General features: G+C 45.2%; 1 protein-coding gene across 30 annotated transcripts in view; it reads left to right on the top strand.

The window, feature by feature from the left end:
* MSI2 (musashi RNA binding protein 2) overlaps positions 1–22922 on the top strand; it is a 408902-nt gene that overhangs the window by 309086 nt on the left and 76894 nt on the right. For all 30 annotated transcript variants that reach the window (XM_077919615.1, XM_028708003.2, XM_028708004.2 and 27 more), the window contains one exon: positions 10528–10642. In XM_077919615.1, coding sequence (XP_077775741.1) covers positions 10528–10642 — 115 coding nt within the window. The remainder of the gene's footprint in view (positions 1–10527; positions 10643–22922) is intronic.

Raw genomic sequence — 22922 nt, forward strand, 5'->3', positions numbered from 1 at the left:
TATGTGGGTAAAACCTCAGCGCCTAGGACTTGCCGATCGTATGGTCGGCGGTTCAAAACCCCGCGGCGGGGTGGGCTCCCGCCGTTCGGTCCCAGCTCCTGCCCACCTAGCAGTTCGAAAGCACTCTTAAGTGCAAGTAGATAAATAGGGAAGGTAAACGGCGTTTCCGTGTGCTGCGCTGGTGCTGGCTCGCCAGCTGCAGCTTCGTCACGCTGGCCACGTGACCCGGAAGGGTCTTCGGATGGCGCCGGGTCACGGCCTTTAGAGCGAGATGAGCACGCAACCCCAGAGTCGGACACGACTGGCCCGTACGGGCAGGGGTACCTTTACCTTTACCTTTATAAATAGCAGATCCTGTAAAATAAAACCCTTGGGGAATGGTTTGCAAGACCAGAGGGCTCTTTGCTTTCATTATTTTTTATTTATTTGCGATACTTTTCCTCCTGGTGCTTTGATGCAAGCAGGTGCACAAAGTGGCTCTACAAAAACAAAAACTTAATGACATCAGCCAATAAGTAGCAGCAACAAATGCACAGTCAGATTAAAGCAATAAAAACAGACTAACAAAAACAAAAAAAACCCAGAAGCGAGCAGCAGCTGCTACTGAATCCCAAGCCCCCTCTGAAATGAAGCTGCCATTACCCAGTAGGCCTCTGTAAGACAAAATGAGCCCACCTGGAACATCAGCCCCACCACTGAAAATGCTCTGTCTTGTGCCCATCCTATGGGGGCAACTCTATTTGACAAGAGGACAGCCCTCTGTTTCAAAGTGGCATTTATCCTAGGGCCATTCAGTCTGCATCTGGTTGAAAGATAAGGAACCCTAAAAAGAAGAAGAGGAGAGCAGGTGAACTTGCTCATCACCAGATAGTAGCACCTGATCAGCAGACTGAGCTGGCACCTGGTGTCTTCCTCACTATGGGGAGATGCATTGCATTTCTATTTAAATTGTAGTAATTGATTTTAAGCTTACATCCATACATATGAATGCCAATATGCAAATTGGTGTCCTCTTTCTGTGGTGCAGATCTTCATTTTTTTACAGTGTGTAACTGGCCACCCTCTTCTTGTGGCGGACAACTAAATAGCAGGGCTTCAATTGATGACCTCTGTGAGTGGGGTAGGTAGTCAGAACAAGGGAGTGGGGCGTTGCTTTTGCAAACTAGCTCACAAATGTTGACCTCCCTCCTTCCTCATCTTGGGGACACTGCCTTCCTATAAGTGTCAGCTGCGAAGGCATTACATATTTTCATCATGCATACTAAGATCCACCTCTCTCCCATTGCTTATGTAACCCAAACAGCACTCCAGCACACAAAGGGGAAGTCATGGTAAGCTCAGGTGAGTGCAGATTTTCAGAAGTACAAACACTGTTTAGGGGGGAAACATTGAAGGAGCAAATATCCCCAGAACAACTCAGTGAGAATTGAGTATCTCTAGTGTCCATTGAGTATTCACAGATGAGGGAGAGAAAGAATGTAATGGGGTATCATAGAGATGGGCATGTCGGATTAGCTGGAATGCTGAACAGGGAGAACTCACATGGCCACATTTTGTGAGATGTGCTCTGTGTATCTTCAGTTGAGTTTGCTTAGTGCTTTCAACTGATACTGCCAAACATGAGGAATCATTTTGGCTGTGTATAGAAATGAAACCTATGTGAGTGTCGTCGCCCCCCGCCCCCGGTGTAGTTAGCAGGGGATGGTAAGCAATGTAGAATGCAGCTGTTTGGGGGTGTCCTATTAGGAGTAACACAGTCCGCTTCCCACGAGAGTTTTATCTTTGTTAATCTTCACATTATAGCCTAATCCCCTCCCTTGTTTTTAACGAAAGCAGTATGGTTAAATAACATGAGCTGTATGAAATGATAATGGGGCAATAAATATGAGAAAAGCACTAGAACACCAGGCACAATGCTTATAATGTTTGGCTGCAACCGTCATTTATCCAACTGAAGTCAGTGTGTTGCAAGTGCCTAGTGGGAGAGCAGGATATCAGCTGCCGGTTGCAATCCTAAACATACATGCCTACTTGAACTCACTGGGATTTACTCACAAGTAAACATGCTTAGGATTGCACTGCACTTCTCCAAGATTCACTTGGTGGTACTCCAGGAGTGTTTAAGGTGGCCACAGAGATAAAACTGGGCTCACTTCCACAAGTGCTGAAACTTGTAATTATTATTATTATTATTATTATTATTATTATTATTATTATTATTATTATTATATTTTCAAAAGCTCTATTAAACAAATAGCAAACAAGAAAAGCAACAGTGCATTAAGCTGTAAATAAAATTAGTCAGATCCTTTGGGAAGTGCAAAAAAAAAAAAAAAAAGCTGCCTGAAACTTGGATACTTGACTCCACTGTCTCAAATTTTAAAAGCCATTAATAGAAAAAGTTTCTAGTGCCCAGCTCTAGAGAGATGTTTCAAAATGTGTGTCAGAAAGCCAAGGGGACCTATGCCAGAGAAATGAGTTGCATCAGGCAAGGTAGATGCAGATGTGCTTTGTGAGGGTAGCTGATCTTTCAGTGACTGCTACTTCCTACTGCCTCCACCACTGCCTGCCCTATCTCTGTTTTCTCATCTATTTCTTTAACAAGGAAAAAATGGATTCCTGAACAAACCCCGTTATTGCAAGTTATGCCGAATAATGCAAAAGCAAGTAATTCTGCATAATTTTCATTACAATATATGAATTTCGTCATGGCAGAATGTTTGGTTACAGGATGTAACAGGCTTGCTTCTATTATTTTTCCTGATGCTCCCGGGTGTAGGAATGACTCCCTCTGCATTTGTTAGCAGATATAGAATAGTATGCATTTTTTGTATTTTTTAAAAGAATGATTACTTACTGCTCTGGGTTGGTTCCCAGTACTGCACAAGAAAACGTAGCTCTATAAACCATGATTCTATGTATTTTTGCTATGAGTTGTAGATTGATTAAAGCTGGGGGGGGGGGGATGCACATCAGAAGAAAATGACTAAAAAGCATACATTCTTTGTTATGTGTTGCAGCCCATATCCTTTTGGAAGAGACGTTCTCAATTTTTCACCCAGAAAGGAATGTCTCTTCTAACACAGCATTTGCAATCTTCAATTTAAGTACATCCATAAAAAAATATTTTTTTAAAAAATTAAAGATCTACTGTTGTATTAATCAGTTCACCTTTTTAGTCTGTCAAAATGTTTCTAATTATCTGATTATATCCATTAATACATTACAGTGATACCTCGGGTTAAGTACTTAATTCGTTCCGGAGGTCTGTACTTAACCTGAAACTGTTCTTAACCTGAAGCACCACTTTAGCTAATGGGGCCTCCTGCTGCCGCTGCGCCGCCGGAGCACGATTTCTGTTCTTATCCTGAAGCAAAGTTCTTAACTTGAAGCACTATTTCTGGGTTAGCGGCATCGGTAACCTGAAGCGTATGTAACCCGAGGTACCACTGTACATGCTGTAGCCCCCACCCCCCAAAAATATAAATCAGCTGCTAAACTATTCCTTCTCAAATAAATGTGTTTGGGCTGCCGCCAAACAATGCTCAAGTGCAAGAGAGTTCCAAAACCTAAGAGCAAGCATGTGTGTCCACTATTCAGATTTGAGGCAGGAAGGATACTGCTTAGCTGAGTTATGGAGGAGGCGGTAGTCTTTACCAGATGAGCTTTACAAGGCACAACTAGCACCTCAACGTTCACCCAGAAAGTGGGGGGGGGGGGCTGAACTTGGAGGAGAGCCATAGATACAGAGTCATGGGCAGTTTGTAACACACAGAAAATATGTTTTATTAGACTGTCTGCTGAGAGTTGAGCATCCTGAGGATGCTTCTGTTGAAAGGTGGGATATAAATTGAAAAATAACTATATAGAGTTCTTTTTTGCAAATCTGGCTTAAAAGGTAGGTTTCCTTTTGTTTCAACTCAGTTGTTCTATTGCAGAAGCTAATTATTTAACAGTAGTAATCCAAGCTTCATTGCCACTTTTAATGGTCCGTGTAAGCTGGCTTGGTTCTTTTTACAGTGGTACCTCGGTTTAAGAACAGCCCTGTTTACACACTATTCGGTATAAGAACTCCACAAAACTGGAAGTAGTGTTCCCGTTAGCAAACTTTACCTCGGTCTACGAATGGAAGCTGAACAGTGGAAGGGCACCAGTGGCAGGAGGCCTCATTAGGGAAAGCACGCCTCGGTTTAAGAATGGTTTCGGTTTAAGAACAGACCTCCAGAACGAATTAAGTTCGTAAACCGAGGTACCACTGTATATTGATCTGAGTGACTTGAAATAGACATGGCTAGGAGATGTAACTGATGACCCCATGGCATACAAGCAGTGGACAGGTGCAAAAGTAATACAGCTCAGGTGTTAATGGATACACCTCTGCTGATCACTCCAGGATAATTTGCTTTGAAGAAAACAACTTCAGCTGACTAGGGCTTAGTATTCTCAGTTTAAAACAATAAACAGAAAGTGTGTTTTGCAAAAGTTTAGCTTCTGGTTTCCAGACAGGATGTCGCTAGCCTTGAATTGGTCAGGCCAGCCACTGACACAGGGCATCCTTGAGCAGCTACCCTGGTGCCTGCCAGGCCTTGGGGCCCCTTGGCTAAAATTCTGGGCCTTGCTGGAGAAAATATTGAGGGTCACCATGTTTTTGTGGCATCTGCCATTTTGTCCCCTTCACAAACATTGCCCTAGAGCAGGGGTCTGCAACCTTTAAGACAAAAAGAGCCACTTGGACCCGTTTCCGGGGAAAAAACAAAAAACTGGGAGCCGCAAAACAAGCCAAATGTAAATAACCACACATTCTTCCCCTTCCCCCATTCTCTCTCTTTTCCCTGAGTCTATTTCAGATAGCAAAGAGGGGTATGGTACCTTTCATATCCATTTTTTGCAAAGCACCATGTGCATAGAGCGCATTATACAAATTAATACATAGAAAAGTGTCTGTCCCTCCCTGCAGTTCAACTCCCTCTCTTTTTACTAACAGCACATATCCATTCCTTCTGCTGGTGCAACTTTCTCATCATTTCTACATAGCAGCATTTATAAACCAGTGCCAGAGAAACTGGGTGAAAGGAAGGTGAGAGGGAAGAGATATGAATATTTATGTGTGTATATGTATACATACACACACCCACACAATTACAGGTTTGAAGCCAACTTAAAATAAAAAGAGCTGGTAAGCAAAGGAATCTGTGGTGCTTTCTATGGGATCTGGGGACATGTCAGCTAATACTCTTCCCTTTCTTCTTCATTTGCTTGTCTCTGCAGCAAATCTCGAGGGGGAAGGGAGAAGGGCAGGAATTGCATAGGCACGAGAGAACGGGGGAAATCCCGCATGCAGGATTTTGGTGCCTAACAGCCCCCCCCCCTCCCTCTGCAATTGCTCTCGTGCTCCCCCGCCTCTCCTGCTGGCTACCTCTGGACCCCCTCCTCGTCACTGACGTAATTCACCCCTTCCTCCCTGACAGGGAGGGCGGGCCCATTTTGTGGTTCACCTCAGGTGCTCTCCCTCAACTCGGTGGCCACTCAGAAGCAAGGCACGGAAAAGGATCCCGAAGCACCACCGCCACCCCCCCCACAAACACACACAAAAACCCCGCCCCGCCATTTCCCTCGAGCGCGCGCTCTCTCTCTCCCTCGCCTCAGGTGCCTCGCACGCAGGGCTGAGGAGAGCGTGGCCTGGGTGGGTGGCGCCTGCGTGTGGCAGGTGCCGGCGGTGGCAGTGGCAGCCGCGTCCACCTGAGGGGAGAACCGTCGCTGCGCCCTAGCACACCTTCCTGCCACCGCCCTCCTCCTCTTCCTCCTCGCTCCCTGCACCATGAGGGAAGAGGCGCCGCCGTGACCTGCTCGGGCGCTTCCTCACCGTCCTCCAGACGTGGCATCCCCCTCGCCGCCCGTCCTACCCCGGGGGAAGCTATGAGCCATGAAGCCGCCTGGCAGAACTTCCCTCTGGTGGCAGAAGCAGCAGCAGCAGCCCTTCTCCGGCCGCCGCTGCCTCCTCCTCCATCCCAGCAGCCGCCGCCTCTCGAGCTCCGCTGCCGCCGCCGCCTTGCTTTGCCCAGCTCCATCCCCCTCCTCTTTCTGGCGCTTCTGCTTTTCTGCTCAGGGTCCCCGAGGATCTGCGGAGCCACACAAAGGTGTAAAAGAGCCGCATGCGGCTCCGGAGCCGCGGGTTGCCAACCCCTGCCCTAGAGCATTGTGATAGAAACAAAAATAGCTTATGTCAAAAGGAACCTTTGCCATGCATTGTGTTTCTTTTATAAGGGAAAAGTCTGGTGCTCTCTCATACAAGGAGACACACACAGAGATGACAATGAGGGGGTGCTACCCACCCAAAAGGAGTGCTCTTTTCTAAGGTCCTGCTCAGACCTGGAGAAGAGCCTGGTGTGTTTGGTATAAAGCAGACCTACTTAACTGAAGTACTTGTAAAAGTTGTCTTGGCTTTTCTCCAAGTAGTGCAGGACAGCACAAATGGTTCCCACTATTTCCTACTCCCTCTTTAAATTCTCATGATGACATTGTGAGATTGTTTAGACAGGGAGAGGGAGAGATTCATGTCGTGAGTACAGATTTGATCCCAGTCAATATCTGACCACTTTGTCCACTGCGCCCCAACAAAGATATGTATGTTTTTCTGCCATAAGTTAGCCTGCACATGCCGGTGCCCATATTCACAGACGACAGGCCTCTCTTGGGTAGCTGAATGGACCCGCTGTCACCTGAGGCATTTACTAGGCCACCCAGCACCTGTTGCTACCTGCAGGAACCAACATTATGGGGCCAGCTGCTGGGTGGTTGCTGATTATTTATTTAAGTACTTCTAAAGCACCTAAAATGTTCTAAGCACTGGAATGAGGAGGGAAGAGGAAAGCAAGCATTGGGACAGCTGCTTCATTAGCTGACAAAAGGAGCCATGTCTCCCTCTTGCCATCTGTTGTGAAGGAATCACCTCTTTTTGGGGAAGGGGGGAAGGTCAGTGGTAGAGCATCTGCTTTGTATGCAATAGGTCGCATGTTCAATCCCTGTCATCTCCAGGAAGGGCTGGGATAGACCTCTGCCTCAAACCCTAGAGAACTGATGCCTATCAGTGTAGTCAGTACTGAGCTAGCTGGACCAGGGGTCTGGCTGAGTATAAAGCATGTTCCTGTACTCTTATATTCCATAGTATTCTTCCTAAGAGGCAGGGGGTGTAGCCTCCCAGCACCCCTAGTTCTCCTGACAGAGTGTGCCTCTCTTTAGCTTCTGCAGGTCCTTTGACTCGATGGGCCATTGTGGCTTCCTCCTTCCCACTCCCTTATTTTCCCTCCCAATTGGCTCTCTTCCCACCCAGCAGAGTAAGCTCACCTTGTTCACATTACCTTTGCATGGCATGTCCATTGGTGGAGCTTGGAGGTGGTTCTTTTCTGACATACCAAGGGTTGTGGCAGAGCAGTTTGCACGAAACCGGTATTTTGACAGTTTGCTGGCAGAATAGAAGCTTTGTTGCTCTGTGAAATGTTGCAAGCTGAATAAATAAGATATGCCGTGAGGTTTTGCAGCAGGGCGGTGGGTTAGGGTGGGGTGGGAAGAGAGAGAGGGAGGGGGAGAGAGAAAGAGAGAGAGAGAAAGGGTGGGTGGTTTTGTTTAAAATACTCCCATTTACAGTCAGTTAACCTTTACGTTACCTAAATGAAAATTGTACAAACCTGAAATTTTCGCTGATCGGGTTGCCTAGGAACAGACGGTTGGTTACCATAAGACAATGGATGCACTGTTACTGATAGGGCTATTAGAAAGAGAGCCAGTTAGCAGCATTATCCCACATTGCCAGTTCTGTCTCGTGTAATTACCTGTTTTGCACCTCCAAAGTACCGCCCACCTTTCCTTCCTCGCTCTGATGGCAGAGTTCGTGTGCAAACAGTGCCGAAAGAAAAAACGATCTCTGCGGGATAAGAGATCCTTTGAGATATTTGGCAAATTTGGATGTTTTTGCCCGGTGGTGAGTTCAGGTGCTGTGTTATGAAGACTGCATGGCCAAAATGGCACTACTGACAAACCAGAGGGAGTTACCAGGCTGCCTGCAGGAACCCCAAGACTTGCAGAAGTAGAAAAATATTTAGGGGAGTATGCTAAGGGGCAATCCCCCCTCCCCAAAAACAGCCCAATGAGGACTGAACAGGCCCACTAGCCACAGAATGCTGATTGTATGTGGCGGGGGGGGGGGCAGGCAGAGGGCCTTCTGGGTAGTGGTGCCCACCCTGTGGAATGCCCTCTGATTTTTTAGAAGACACCTGAAAGCAGCCCTGTTTAGGGAAGTTTTAAATGTTTGATCTTTTATTGTGTCTTTAGTATTCTGTTGGGAGCTGCCCAGAGTGGCTGGGGAAACCCAAATTATTCTTATTTATCACCCCACCCCCGTTGGCCAACATTGATGGGGTCAGGGCCATTTTCTGTCAATCATCTGGTGTCATGATCACATCAGATGACTGATAAGTGAGCTGTGGGTTGGGGAGTTTGCTTTGCAGGAATTGTGCTTATGAAACAGCACCAGCTTATGAGCAGAGGTTTCAATCCTGCTGGCTTTGGGGAACATTTTGGCGAAGCAGCACCCAGCAAGAACAGAACCACCCCTGGTCATCAGCTGTCGTCATCCACTGATGTCAGCTGATGGACAGGCAAGTGGTGGTGTCCACCCCTGCTGTGACCTCTTGTTGTAGGGCTCACTTGTTCTCTTCAATACCAAACCCAGGATGGGACTGTGCAAATGAAGTGGTGCAACCATGCAGGTTAAGACTGGTTTAGTGCTATCTGTTTCTTGAGATGATGGGGCAGATTTTGCCCCAACTCAAAGTTGTCCCTGACAGGACTCCTCTGCTTTCTCCAATATGATTCAATGACTTCATTTCACTTGAACCTCAGTAGCTTTCAGTTCATATATTAGGAAGTGGATGGGGAAGGCAGGGGGTACGTATGCTGAGGATATTTATGATAAACTTTGCAGGGCTACAGAGAAGGAACTACATATTTTGGCAAGTTTATTACCAAGAGTCAAACCTAGATAATATGTGAATTTCATGATTGCATTTCATATCTTCTTTTGTTCGTTAAATATCAGCCATGCTGGAGAAGGCAATGGTCAGAATTGAGACTGCTGGGGTGGGGTGGGGTGGGGTGGGGGCGTAGCTGTTTCCTTTCACTAGAGTTCTAACTAAAATCCCTTATAAACTGCTTAATGCTTCAGTCCTGGTCCTGATCACACACACACCCTCCACCATGCTTTCTGTTTAACAAACCAGAGACCTGAAATGCAATCACACTTGCCTAATTTGGTCCTAAATGGTGGTCTAAGTGAAAAGTGAGGTGAAAATCAGACATACCTTTTCTGCTCTGTCTCTTTCACATGTGGTGGCAAGCCTAAGATTGGATGCTCTAAATTTTCTAGTTTGCACCTAATTGCCAGAACACTTCCTTGCTCCTGGTCTGTTCCCTGGCTCACATCAAAGCACCTTTTCCCTCCAAGCATCCCACCTGGTTTCAGCAGCTAGAAATAGTTCTTAGTTTGACCTTGTGCCCTGCCATTTACTTTTGGCCATCGTTGGCCTTATGCACTCTTCAAAGGTTATTAATAGCCAGACACTTGCAACGTGATGAAAATGGTATTAAGCTTCCAAAGGTACCAGGAATAACCCTTTATTGGTACATTGTACAGAATCCCAACCCCAGCACAAATAGGAATTTTCTTCCTCACAAACCCAATCTGTTGGCAATATTTGCTTGTAGAAAGTTACCGCTGAATTGCTTTGCAATAAGGTTGTGTTGGCAACTAGCCTTTGATTTCTCCAGAACAATGAAGTGTTTTGAAAGGATGAGCTAATCAATCAAAACAACAGTAGGAGAGACAGTAGGAAGTTACTGCTGTCAGGAATTTGTGTGTGGAGATAAGTTAACCTTGCTGGTGGTCCACTGTGTATTGTTTTGTATGTCTACACGAATGCTCATGCTTATAAGTGTTTAAGCAGCGGACTACTCATTCAGCAAATAACTCTAACCAATGTAGTCCTGGGTGGTAGAGTTGCAGTACTTCTGTCACAGGTATTATCAACAGGTGTCTGTTGTAGTCATTCTCTGTATGGCAATTGCATTAGAAATGATAAACATAATAGCATTTGGAGTGAAAATAAGCCTGGTTCTTGTACAACAAAACAGCTATAGCTGCATGTTTATTTCACAAAGAAGTAACCACTTAGAAACACACGAAAAGTTAATACAGCTTAACTTACGGACTTCAGCTTTTAGCTGTGTGACCTATCCACACATTATCTCTGCCTTAGCTGGGTTTGTACTGTCTGCTTTCTGAAGTCACATTACACATATTTACTCTTTGAAAATCACTTTACACTGCTGGCCTATTTTTAAAGTTCACATTTTACAGAAGAGCAATGCTAAAAATAACCCCCCCTTCCCCCACAACTTAACCAGATCAGTTCAGCATTTGACATTTTACATGAATTCATTTGCATCTCATTTGTACATGTTTCTGCTTAATAGGTGGAATGTAAGAAAGCACAACCTAAAGAAGTGATGTTTCCGCCAGGGACGAGAGGAAGGGCTCGTGGATTACCATATACCATGGATGCTTTTATGCTAGGGATGGGAATGTTGGGTAAGTGTGCAATAGATGAGCCATCGGCAAGAATGTGTCTATGTTTTCTGTACGTATTCCAAAGCTCAGAGCTGCCTAAACTGTTGTGTGCAATAGATGAGCAGTCAGCAACAGCCTGTTCCAAGATTCGGAGGTTCGAAAATTGCATGACTTGTGCAAGATACAGCGGTGTGGACAATGGGGGCTCAATTATCCTTTCTGTGCTAAAAGGCGATCACATGCACACTCTGGAATACCCAAATTTGCATTTAAATGGATGTTTTCAGTGGGCCCTTCCACACACATTCACAAAAGCAGAATTATGCTTAAAACTGTTCTCTTCCTCCGCCTCTTCCCCCCCACCCCCAAAGAATTGAGTCACACATTCTTAAAGGTATCTTTGACAGTTCAGCACAGATAATTAAAAATCTTCATGGCTTTAAATGGCACAGAAGATGGAGAAAGCCCAGCGAGAAACATAATAGCGTGGTTGTAGCAATAATTAGAAGTTCCAAGGAGCGAGGACGGTATTTGAGCCCAGACCATTGTGTCCAGAAAGTACTAATTAAATGGGATAAATGGTATTTAATGCTGAAATTCTATTTGCGTGGCAGGTCATCTCAGTTATAATTGGCTCTCATTTGTTTCTCCTTAGCTGTTCTTCCTATATTACCTGACAACTGCTTGATTGTAAATATATATTAAAAACTGGGGGGAGATAGGTCTACCCCAGCGGAGATGCTGATTATCCACCCCACTACCTCCCATCCCTTAAATGTTCAATTGATTCTCCTCACCTCTTTTCCCTTAATATCATTGAGGTAGTCCTTGGCCACTCTTCTATCTGAGCCCTGAGTATTCTAGCTAATCTTGGGCTTTTCCTTCCACAACCGCTGGGAAAGTCCTGGACCTTGAGCACCTTATTCAAAAAATACAGTGGTACCTCGAGTTACAAACACTTCAGGTTACAAACTCCGCTAACCTGGAAGAGTTACCTCGAGTTGAGAACTTTGCCCCAGGATGAGAACAGAAATTGTGTGCCGGCAGCACAGCGGCAGCAAGAGGCCCCATTAGCAAAAGCACGCCTCTAGTTAAGAATAGTTTCAGGTTAAGAACGGACCTCCGGAACGAATTAAGTTTGTAACTAGAGGTACCACTGTAACTAGATTAATATGAAACAATTTGAATAAAAGCATATTAGCTTTGATATAGGCATTTCATTTTTTCTTTGTCTTTTTGTGAGAGTGGAGAAAGGAGAAACTGGGGGGAAAGAAGGGAAGACAAAATGGTGCAGTTCTCAGGTCCCTCTGTTCCCATATGTGACCTCACAAACTGTCACAGGGACCGATCATGTGAAAGGCTTTGCAGTGCAGGGTGTGCAACCTCCAGTGCCCTCCAGGGGTTGTTGCACTCCACCATCCGAGATCATTGCCTATGTTCTGCTGGAGATGATGAGAGCTGTAGTCTAGCAAGATGTGTAGAGCATATTATTGGTAACTATGTGTCCACCAGATGTTGTCGGACTACAACTCCCATCATCCCTGACCACTGGCCATCCTGACTAGGGCTGACAGGAGGTGGAGTCCATCATATGGAGGCCCACAGGTTTATTTATTTCCTGCTTCTGGAAATAAATAAAAGGAAAGCCTGGCAGATGTATATAGCGAGAATGCAACAACACTATAAATAATATCTCACATGTAAATACTAAAATAATATAAATGATTTACTTTAGTTCTAAGTTAGCATGGTTCAGTGGTCAAAATCGCACTATTGTTTAGGGGAAATGTGATGTGATCAATTGATTTTAATTACCCCTTTTCTTGCTCATTTAAATCATTGATTACTATTATTTTATGGCTGATTTAAATCACCTTAAACCAATCCACACTCCAAAAATCTGGAAAGGGTATTCAAAGCCAAGCTTACCACTGTTAATCAGAAGAAAGGTTTAACCCTGAGGCATATTTATGACTGAGTATTATTTGGGTTAGCTCTTGGATTATTTTAGACATTAAAATAGAGCTGCGTGTGGAAACTGCAGGCTGGCACCTCAGTTGAAAAGAAATGGCATGTATGGGTTTTGGCAGATCATCTCTTGCCGCACAGGTGCCTGTTAGTGCATGTAGAGTGCATGGATTCATTAAGAGATCCAAATTGGTTCTGTTCCACTGGTTTTTGCAGGGTGACTCCTAATGTGATCTTATTAGATTTTAAATCACCCTGACTTGCTCTGAATGAATGATTGATTCATGATGAAGGCCAGATGCTTAACTATCTGCTCCAGTTCTTCTCTGGCCCCCTCTACCCCTTTCCCAGCTCTTGGTTATTGAGGTGGCATCATTATGAAGCCGTCAAGTTGCAGCAGATAAGTCTGAGTCTGTCTTGTCCATTATGTGCATGTATCCCTAGTTGCCTCCAACAAGTCAGCTTCAAGGTCGACGGCTGTCAGCGGATTCTCAGCATGCAATCAAAATTTTCCATTCCTTACTCGTCAGTTGCACAGCAGTGAAATCCCACCCATGAACAGAAGAAGGGTGTAATTAACTCATCAAGCAAAATTAGCACAGGGAGACTGTGATGTGGCCTGATATTTAGCCAAAGACCTTTAGTCGCACAATTGCATTGCTGATTCTCAGAGAATGAAACCAAGTATTTTTATTTTATTTTTTATACCCTTGAAAGCATTGTCTCCAGGTTGGCAGCCAGCCTTCCTCCAAAGCTGGTGAGGACTGGAGTCCATACAGCTTGGCCAACCTGAGCTTGGATTAAAAAGCATAATCAGTTCCCAGGATTGCTCTTCAGGAGCTAACATAGGTGACCCATTCTGACTGAATGCTTTTTCTAGGCAGCTACTTTAGGAGTCATTCCAGAAGCTAGAGTGTAGATACAAAACATTTAGTCAGTAGGTGCCTGTAGAAGAGAACATTTATATCAAAAGAATGGGTCTGGTACTCAGCAGCTCTGCTGGTGACCCGCATGAGCTGTGGAGAGTTTTCATACAGGATATAAAGTCAGGGCTGCCTGAAATTATGCTCATTTGGGAGCTTCCCCCAACTGGGTCTTGGTAGATTAGCCATGGAGCCTTGTATCAGCGTTCAGTATATAGGCGCCATGTCTAGGGGGCCCTGGGTGCCAGGGAACCCACAAAAAATCTGGGTGCTTAGCATCCACAACACGGGGCTCCGACGTAACTTCCAGTTACCGAAAGTCGTGTTGGAGCCCTGACACAGCCTCCCAGATGATGTTGGAGGCCCTGCCAGGCCTCTGAACAGGATGTAATCTCCGAGACCCCATGAGGCCTCAGAAGAGCCGCTGCGCTGCTGACTCAGTGTGATGTCATGATGTCATGACATCGTGTTACATCACAGGTGCCATTGGGCACCCATAACCTGGGGCCCAAGTCAGCACCCCTGCTTCAGTGTCAGCAACTTGGATGAAGAAAGACAAAATAGCATGCCAGTTTGATTAGCCCCCCTCCCCCTTGTCAGATGTGAAACTCATGGCTTGGTTGCAATCAAGCAATAGGTTAATTATCTGGAAGATTTGTCCCTGTGTCTGGTCTCCGTTGGCCTTCTGATTGTTACAGGAGCCATGTGATATCACACTGATGTGAGTTACATTTGACTCTTAGAAGTTACATAGTGGGCCAAATTTGAGCTGGTGTCTGAAGGATCTGGGCTGAGGTTCAGAGAGGTCGCACTTAGATGCACATCGGTCCAGTTCTGATCTTACAGCCAACAGCTGTTCATAGTAGTCTGTTTTAGTACAAAGTGTATTTAGCATACAGTTCACAGGGAGGTTGAAACCAAGCATGGCAGCCAGTTTGCAGGTGTGGATGTACTTTTGCACTGCTTTCAGTTGTTTAATCAGATGGGGAAATGCATGAATGCCTACTTTACTTCCTACTCTCTGGAGTCCTAGCACATCGAAATTTCCTCCACAATATGTTCAAGCAGTCTCTCCAATTCCATAGGGGACTGTAGTGGAACAAAATAAAAGTTATCTTTGGTTAATCCTTCATGAAGATAAGGCCTTAACTTGAGACATAGGTCTTATTTTTAAAAAAGTAATGGACCCACATCCCAGTCTCAATGTGTCCTTTGAGCATGTGATTTTTTTATATGCCTCGCCTTACCAAGACAAAAACTTAGGGTTCCTTTCTTTTGTTACCCCCCCCCCCCAGCAGTGGCAGGCATCTTAGCTGTGACCATCTGTTAAATACAATACCTAAAGCTTCTAACTCACCACCTCCTTTCCCTCCCAGGCTACAAAAAAGCTCAGCCAGTAAAATTTATATCTCTGGACCACTGAAATACTACCTGATGTGAACGTCTTAATTCCAGGAAGTCTCTGACTGACTTTTTAATATTACTGCGGGAGCCAGACCACAGCTCCGCAATAGTGCACACGTTCAATCTAGCTGGGCTGCATTCATGCATAAAAGAGGCTTGTGCCCTTCAAAGAAAGTCATTCTTGTAGAGGAGATACTCCTTATGAGAGAAAGCAAAGGGAAGGGTGGCATTGGCACGAGTACACCAAAAGCTCCATGCCTTGAAGTCCCATTAGAAACCATCTCAGGCACCCAAGTCTTAGCTTTTAGTGTTATTTCCAGGTGACATTTTTTGCAGAACAGGAAATTGGGACAGCGGCTTGAGCTAAGACAAAGGAAGGGAAAGGCTGAGTAGAAGAGAAATCTCTCTCCCCCCCCCCCCTTTCTTGGTCTTACTTCAGGAGTATAGTTTAGGTGATTAAGATGGCAGGGAGGATGGGGTGCCTCAGGCACTTCAAGCATACTCTTGAGGTTCATTTAAAACACGTAAAGGGTACATCTAAAAATCTGAACATTGCAAACCCAGTTTCGCTTCAGCACCTGAGATTTAATTTTTTGGAAATGTCACAAGACAGCAGTTTTCTTTCCGAGTAGATGGGTGGAAGATATGAGGTTCTACTAGCCTGGGAACTCAGAACTGCAAATAAATCACCATTTCACTGTAACCCCATGGCCAATTCAGCTGGATATTTCTCCCAGGACAAAGGCTGCTCCTCAGCTGTTGCCTCCTGGTGGCATTGCACATTGAGCATTTTCTTTAGAGAGGGTCCAGTAGACAACCCCTCCCATGGACCCTTGGATTCTGCAAGATTTAGCAGGAACAGTGCAACATAGGAAAGTGCCTTAGTCAAGATGTGGCCTTGTGAATAGTGTATTAGGTACCATGATTCAAGAAAAAAGTGCTTTTACTAAGCAATTAAGGCTATGTCTTGTGCACATGTACTAGGGATTAATTCCCACTGAAATTAGTGGGACTTTCCACCAAGTAAACATGCATAGGCTCTGGCTGCAAGTTTTCCCACTCCGGGAAAAAAGCTTGCAGCAAATTGAAAGGTAAACTAGCTCAGCTGTTAAGTTTGAAAGGGTCTGGACATGTCAGGCTTCCGATCCTTGATTTCAAAATCGATACAAGCAAATTATTCTTTCCTTGACAAAACGGAGCTGGTACTCTCGGCAGTGGAGCTGCATTCTTATCTGAATGAGAAGGCGGATAGAGGGGAAGAGTTGATTTTCCAGGAGCCAAATGTTGAACACTCACGTTCACACTGGGGAACTCTGGCAGCCATCCACTTAGCAAAGCATTATCATGCATCCAGCTGCCTCGGAGGGTTGCCCCATAGGGGTGGCATTTGAGATCCAGGAAGTCTTTCCAGATCTGCTTATTCTCCCTTTGCCCCAGCTGAGCAGGAGGCAGGGTGTTTGAGAGAGGGGCAGCAGAGTTGTGGTAGTTTTTGAGCCCTGCCACCTCTTTCTTGCCTGGTGTGCAGCAAGGACCAGACCCCTCTTCTCCATTTGAGCTGGCTGGAACTATTCCTGGGGCCACACGTGGGCACACAATCACACAGCAAAAGGTCAGTGAGAATCAGGCAATGTGCAGACACAGCCAGTAGCACCTGTACAGGCTTTCTGGCTGCATCTGTGCAGTACTGATGCACACAACCCTTTTACAACCAGGCTTCTCATTATGGTTGGGCAATGGTGACTGTCATGTTGTAAAGCTTATAAAGATCCTCCTGCCTGTGACGGAGAGTTCCTCTCATCTGGAAACGGATTCCTTATGCTTTGCACTCTCACATCAAGTCCAGCATTTTGGGGACATTTGCATCATGTTTAATGCTACACAATCCCCGATTTAGCGGCACTTCCCAGAATTTTCCCACTTTCGTCTCAGGACCACTTTTCAGCTCCTCTCTCAGACATTGTGTTGAGCTTTTGAGTGTGCCAGTGTGCCTCCCAGCAGCCTTACCTGCTGGCAGCAATGGGCTGGAAGCTTCCGTTTTAATTTCCCACTATGCTGTATGTTGGCTGGTTGTAGTGGGCAGTTTGAGAAGCTTCTTGCTGCCATTAACTTGGTGCTCGAGTCACTTTAGAGTGTAGCACTACAAATGGCAGAAGTCTCCTATAAAAATTGACAGTAAACTTGTATTGAATCCCAAGACTTGGCATTTGAGGGGTGTCAGTGGTCCCCGAGTTGTAGGGAACAGTGCCAGTGTGGGCTGCATGCCCACACTAGCCTGAAAATCTGCAGTGTTTCCTATCAGGCGTCTGAAGAGCAGGATTGCCCCAGTGTTTCTGTCTCCGGGCAAAGGAGAAAGCGTGGAGAAAGAAGTTGTGTTGTGAAAAGCATGTTTGATTGTTGATTTAGGTCTCTACTTTCATGGATAGGAAGTTCTCTCTTCAAGGGAGGTAATCGAGGCAAAGCCTTGATTTTTCAGTTTAGTGACAAGAGATAATTACTGCAAGATTGATCATTCGCCAGAAGTACTGAAGCAAATAAATTGCTCAGTACCCATTGCAAGGCAAGAATGGCGGCTAAATGGGAAATGGCGGATCGGCCTGCCTGCCCATAATTTGGCTTGATGAAGCATCCACATGGGCATGGTGTTAATGTGCTATTGATATTCAGCCAGCCAATTTCCCCCCGTGCGGATCAGGCTCTGACTCGTTAGAGCAGAGCTGGGCACTGCAGCGGCAAATGAAGAGGAAAATTGAAGTAATGTTGTATTATAAATTTATGATTTCATCTGCCTGACCTCGAGAAATGTTCTGTGATGGGATATATGGATGAGAACCACTATCCAGTCAGCTGTATATTTTGTCTTTGTTGTTGGAAGTGATGCAGTTTCAAGGAAGTATGAAGCAAGGGGCTGGTGGGAGGGAGGGGGGAGTGACACAGGTGTGCTTGTGGTGTTCGGTGATCCTGGTTGATTGGTTTTGAGCCTCTCTTTCTCTTTTGCTTTTAAATTGAAGGAAGTCTTGTAGTCTGTGTGTTCTGGCGCAAGATTTTTCTTACTCTGATCATCTTGCCACCTAAGGCTCATAACAGATAAAGTATACCTGTTCCCCTTTTCATGTAGGAACTGAAGTTGAGGAGCCGATTGATAAAACACCCGGCTGTGTCCAGCACTCTAAGAAAGTGCAATGTGTGAGGACCAAACTAGGCATTTGGTTTTGTAATGTCCCTCCCATTTTATGTAGTTATTTATTTCATTAAATTTATACGCTGCTCGACTGTAAAAGCATACCTTAGAGCAGTTTACAACGAGGTAAAGCAGTAAAATCAAGAAAAATATACCACAATAGGTTAAAACATACAAAAAGTTAAAATGCTAAAACAGGTGAAAATGCACATCAACTTTCTAAGCATCTGGGTAGGCTTGTCTAAGCAAGAATGTTTTTCATAGGCACTGAAAATAATACAGTAAAGGCACCTGCTTGATTTCAATAGGCAGCGAGTTCATTTTAAGCAAGAAAAAGCACTTTTAGAGAATTGATCAGAACCAGAGAATGTTGGTCCTCACCTATTGTTTCTAGATTCTTCCCAACACCACCTGTGGCTTTTTCCCTTTGCAGAGTCAATGCAATGTTTCCCCACAGGAGGAAAAGGCACTTGGGGAATAGCCATTTGGACCAGGAAAGGGGTTAACACTTACCATCTTGCCATTCCTTCAATTCAGATTGCCCCTCCAGAAGTTTTGTACTTGTAACATTACAGTAGAGTCGTACCTTGGAAGTCAAATGGCATCTGTTCAGGAAGTCTATTAAACTTCCAAAACATTTGGAAACCAAAGCATGGCTTTTGATTGGCTGCAGGAAGCTCCTGCAGCCAATCGGAAGCTGTGGAAACCCCATCAGACATTCGGCTTCCAAAAATAGCTCACAAACAGGAACAGTCACTTCCAGGTTGGCAGTGTTCAGGAGCCAAAATGTTCAAGAACTAAGCTGTTTGAAATCCAAAGTATGACTGTATCTCCACGTAGGTTGGCCTCGAGGGTGATTCTTAGTATTGTTTCCTCATGTTGTTGTGTTGTCCCCCTTTCCCTAGTATTTGTGTGCATCACATATTCCTAACTGGCTCAGCATTTGTTGAAAACCCTGTAAAAGTGGATTGGAGGACTCAGGAGTCGTGCTGAGCCATGACCTGCACACATTACTAACCCTTTGTAAGGCCAGTTTGACATCTGTATGCTGGAAAAGTCATTCTGCAAACATACTCAGAAATGATGAGGAAAATGTACCTTAAAAATGTCTCTTCATGCCAACCTTCACACAAGATCCAGCTTTGGAGACTTGAATGGAAGAGAAGCAATACCTTATTCTCCAATATTTCACTTCTGAAAATATGCCCAAGCCATCTTCTCACCATCGTATTACAGCACTACTCTGACTGCTCTTATTTGCTTTACAATTATTTGCCTGCACTGTTTTAAAAGCTCAAAGGCTATTTGTTAGCGAAAGGTTTGTCAATGGTAGAGCATCTGCTTTGCATGCAGAAGGTCTCAGGTTCAATCCTCAGCATCTCCAGGTGTGCCCGGGGGATAACCCTGCCTCGTACCCTGGAAAGTTGCTGCCAGTCAGTGTAGACAATACTGAGCTAGATGGACCAGTGGTCTGACTTCAGTATAAGGCAGCTTCCCATGTTTTTTTTTTTGGGGGGGGGGTTAAAATATAATTATCCTACAGTTATTTATCAAGGCATGCACAATGACAGGCTGTGTCCTCTGTAGCACCTTAATGTTCATTTGTCTGCATCTACATGCATGTGCTTTAGAGACAAGATGTAGCTTCATAACTCTGAGAACTTGGGGTGGAAGCTGAACCCTAGAAAATAACAACTCTAAGAACACACATTAATTACATTTGACACAGTATTCCCGAAAGGCAAAAAGAGGGACATTTGCCAGAGACAGGTCCAAACAAACAAAACCAGAAAATAAGCCGGGTAAACAATAACAGTTGGAGCATATGCTGTAGATATGGATTCCATATTTGCACAATATATTTTCATAGGGATCACCCACAGGAGCAGTTTGGTGCTTGGAAAATTAAAGATGTGAATCTGCCCATGAACTGTTCTTGGAACAGTGCTTGTATGTCCCACCCCTTTACTTGTTGTTGTTTAGTTGTTTAGTCGTTTAGTCGTGTCCGACTCTTTGTGACCCCATGGACCAGAGCATGCCAGGCACTCCTGTCTTCCACTGGCTCCTGCAGTTTGGTCAAACCCATGTAGAAGCTTCGAGAACACTGTCCAACCAGCTCGTCCTCTGTTGGCCCCATTCTCCTTGTGCCCTCAATCTTTCCCAACATCAGGGTCTTTTCCGGGGAGTCTTCTCCTCTCATGAGGTGGCCAATGTATTGGAGCCTCAGCTTCAGGATCTGTCCTTCCAGTGAGAACTCAGGGCTGATTTCCTTAAGAATGATAGGTTTGATCTTCTTGCAGTCCATGGGACTCTCAAGAGTCTCCTCCAGCACCATAATTCAAAAGCATCAATTCAGTCTTCTTTATGGTCCAGCTCTCACTTCCATACATCACTCCTGGGAAAACCATAGGGAGTGACTATATTGTTATGTGGTCCAGCCGTTAATTTTTAGAACCGAGCGCCTCAAATTCAGTGTGACAAACTCATTACTCCATTGACCCTGAAGTGAGCCCTCATTAAGGAGTAAAATAGTATCTGGTTTCAAAACAGCACTTTACTATGAGTTTTTTTGGTCCTGGTGGATGCTGGTGCCTTGGTCAGAACTGCCTTTTATCAATATTGTTATTCAAAGAGACGGTTTGCAAAACTTACCTCTGAACGATCCAGTAAATTTCTGGCAGGATTTGCATTGTGAAATGCATGTTAAGGAGACAAACAGGGTGTTCGCGTGCATTTAAAGCTAGAGTGCCTTGTTTGGCCATTGCTATTTTGCTTTGCGTGCACAGATCCATCCCGTCATAATTAGTAATCAAAATTCATCCAAGCGTTTAATGTTCCACCTCTAAATGATGATTAATAGCAAACAATATGGACGTCTAAATCGCATCTGAAATGGAGGGGACATGCTATGTTGGCAAAATAATCGAGCATGTTGCATTGCAGTGCAACAGCTCTGTAAAAATGAGCACAATTGAAGGGATGAAACCTCAGCAAAAGAACAAAATTTACATTTGGTAACAGGGCACTCCACAAGCTTGATCTCGGTTAAAACCAACGGAAAGATTTGCCCAGATAAAACGCAGAAAGCACTTTCGCAATAAACCCCTGCTCTCAAGAACAGAGGTTGGCTACTTTCATCTTTAAAAAGTGCGTGTGTTATCCCAGGACAGAAGTTCCCACACTGTCTGCCAGAGCATGACAGAAATACTAGTGTGGCACAAGGAATTAAAGTTCTTGTGAGGCCACAATATCCAACCACCAAAGTGCTGCTGCTGCCCAACTCATTGCTCCGGCCTTGGTTCTTCCAATTTGCCTGTGCCAGGGGCAAACCATTCTATGCCAGACATCAGGGTTGCCTCAGGGTGGCAGGCTCCTGTGGGATCTACTGCCATTGCACACCTACCAAGCTCTCTGGTCAGAGTATCGGAAAGCTCTCTAGTAAGGCCAGCTTCCATCAGAAGGATAGTTTTGAGTGTGTGGTCATTTAATCACGATTTTTGTTTAGTCGTGTCCGACTCTTCGTGACCCCAAGGACTAGAGCACGCCAGGCATCTGCCATCAGAGCAGAAAAGTGAGGTCCAGGACAGCTTCTAAAGAAAGATGTGTGGGTAGGAGGAAGAGGGGGATTTTAACCCTTCCTGCACCTGTCAGTTCTCCCCATCAAAAATCTGAGGCTGTTTCCCCATAGGTAAAGGTAAAGGGACCCCTGACCATTAGGTCCAGTCATGGCGGACTCTGGGGTTGCGACGCTCATCTCGCTTTATTGGCCGAGGGAGCCAGCGTGCAGCTTCCGGGTCATGTGGCCAGCATGACTAAGCCGCTTCTGGCGAACCAGAGCAGTGCACAGAAACGCCGTTTACCTTCCCGCCAGAGCGTGCTTTCAAACTGCTAGGTTGGCAGAAGCAGGGACCGAGCAATGGGAGCTCACCCCGTCGCAGGGATTCGAACCGCCAACCTTCTGATTGGCAAGTCCTAGGCCCTGTGGTTTAACCCACAGCGTCACCATACCAGGCTCTAAAACAGAACTACTCAAGAGAGGGGAACCATGATACATATATAGGAACCTTGCAGATTCTCTCTGTTAAATGTCCCCAGGTCCTGCATTATTAGCACCATGAGCCTTGTGTTTCTCTTGTAATGGTTTAATTTCACTCTTTGTGTGTGTGCTACAGAGATACACTTTGCAATGTTGCAGGTGCAACTGCCTGTGTTCCGTGAAGGCAAATCGTGGTCCCTTTGTTGAATTCCAGTTTCTGGTCAAATTAAAATCTCTTGGTCTTCCCAGCTCCTTGATCTTGCTGCCTCCGACTCTTGGCTGCGTTAACAGTTGTCCTTCACACTCTCGGGATGAAGCATTACTAGTACCTTAATCTCCAAATGTCAATAGTTCTGAAGCAAAGTACATTTGTTGTAAGCTCTCCAAATGTCAGAGCAAACCTGTGTTATGTGCTTAGCCTAAGCGTTTAGCATTTACTCTTCCCAGCTGAGAAAAGTAGGCACAGTCCTTGGACTTGAGCTACTCGAGTGCATTTTAATTATGAGTAGCAGGCCTCAGACATGGAGATAGGCGGGGGGGGGGGGGTGTGTGACCAAGAAAATGGATGCCAGTCTCCAGGTGTTTCATTTTTGAGGGGTGCAACTCAGGATGTAGAGGAAACGTTTGCTGCAGGTAAAGGGGCAAAGCATCAGCCTCACTCTGCCACCTGCAAGATGGGCAATATAATATAGAACAGGCCTACTTTACAGATTGTTGTAAGGATATTATGTGTGAAGCACTTTGAGTACGCTGACGTCATATATAAATGCTGAGCATTAACTTGGTATTAAT

Source organism: Podarcis muralis, chromosome 15 (genome assembly GCF_964188315.1).
Source record: "Podarcis muralis chromosome 15, rPodMur119.hap1.1, whole genome shotgun sequence".
Lineage (NCBI taxonomy): Eukaryota > Metazoa > Chordata > Lepidosauria > Squamata > Lacertidae > Podarcis > Podarcis muralis.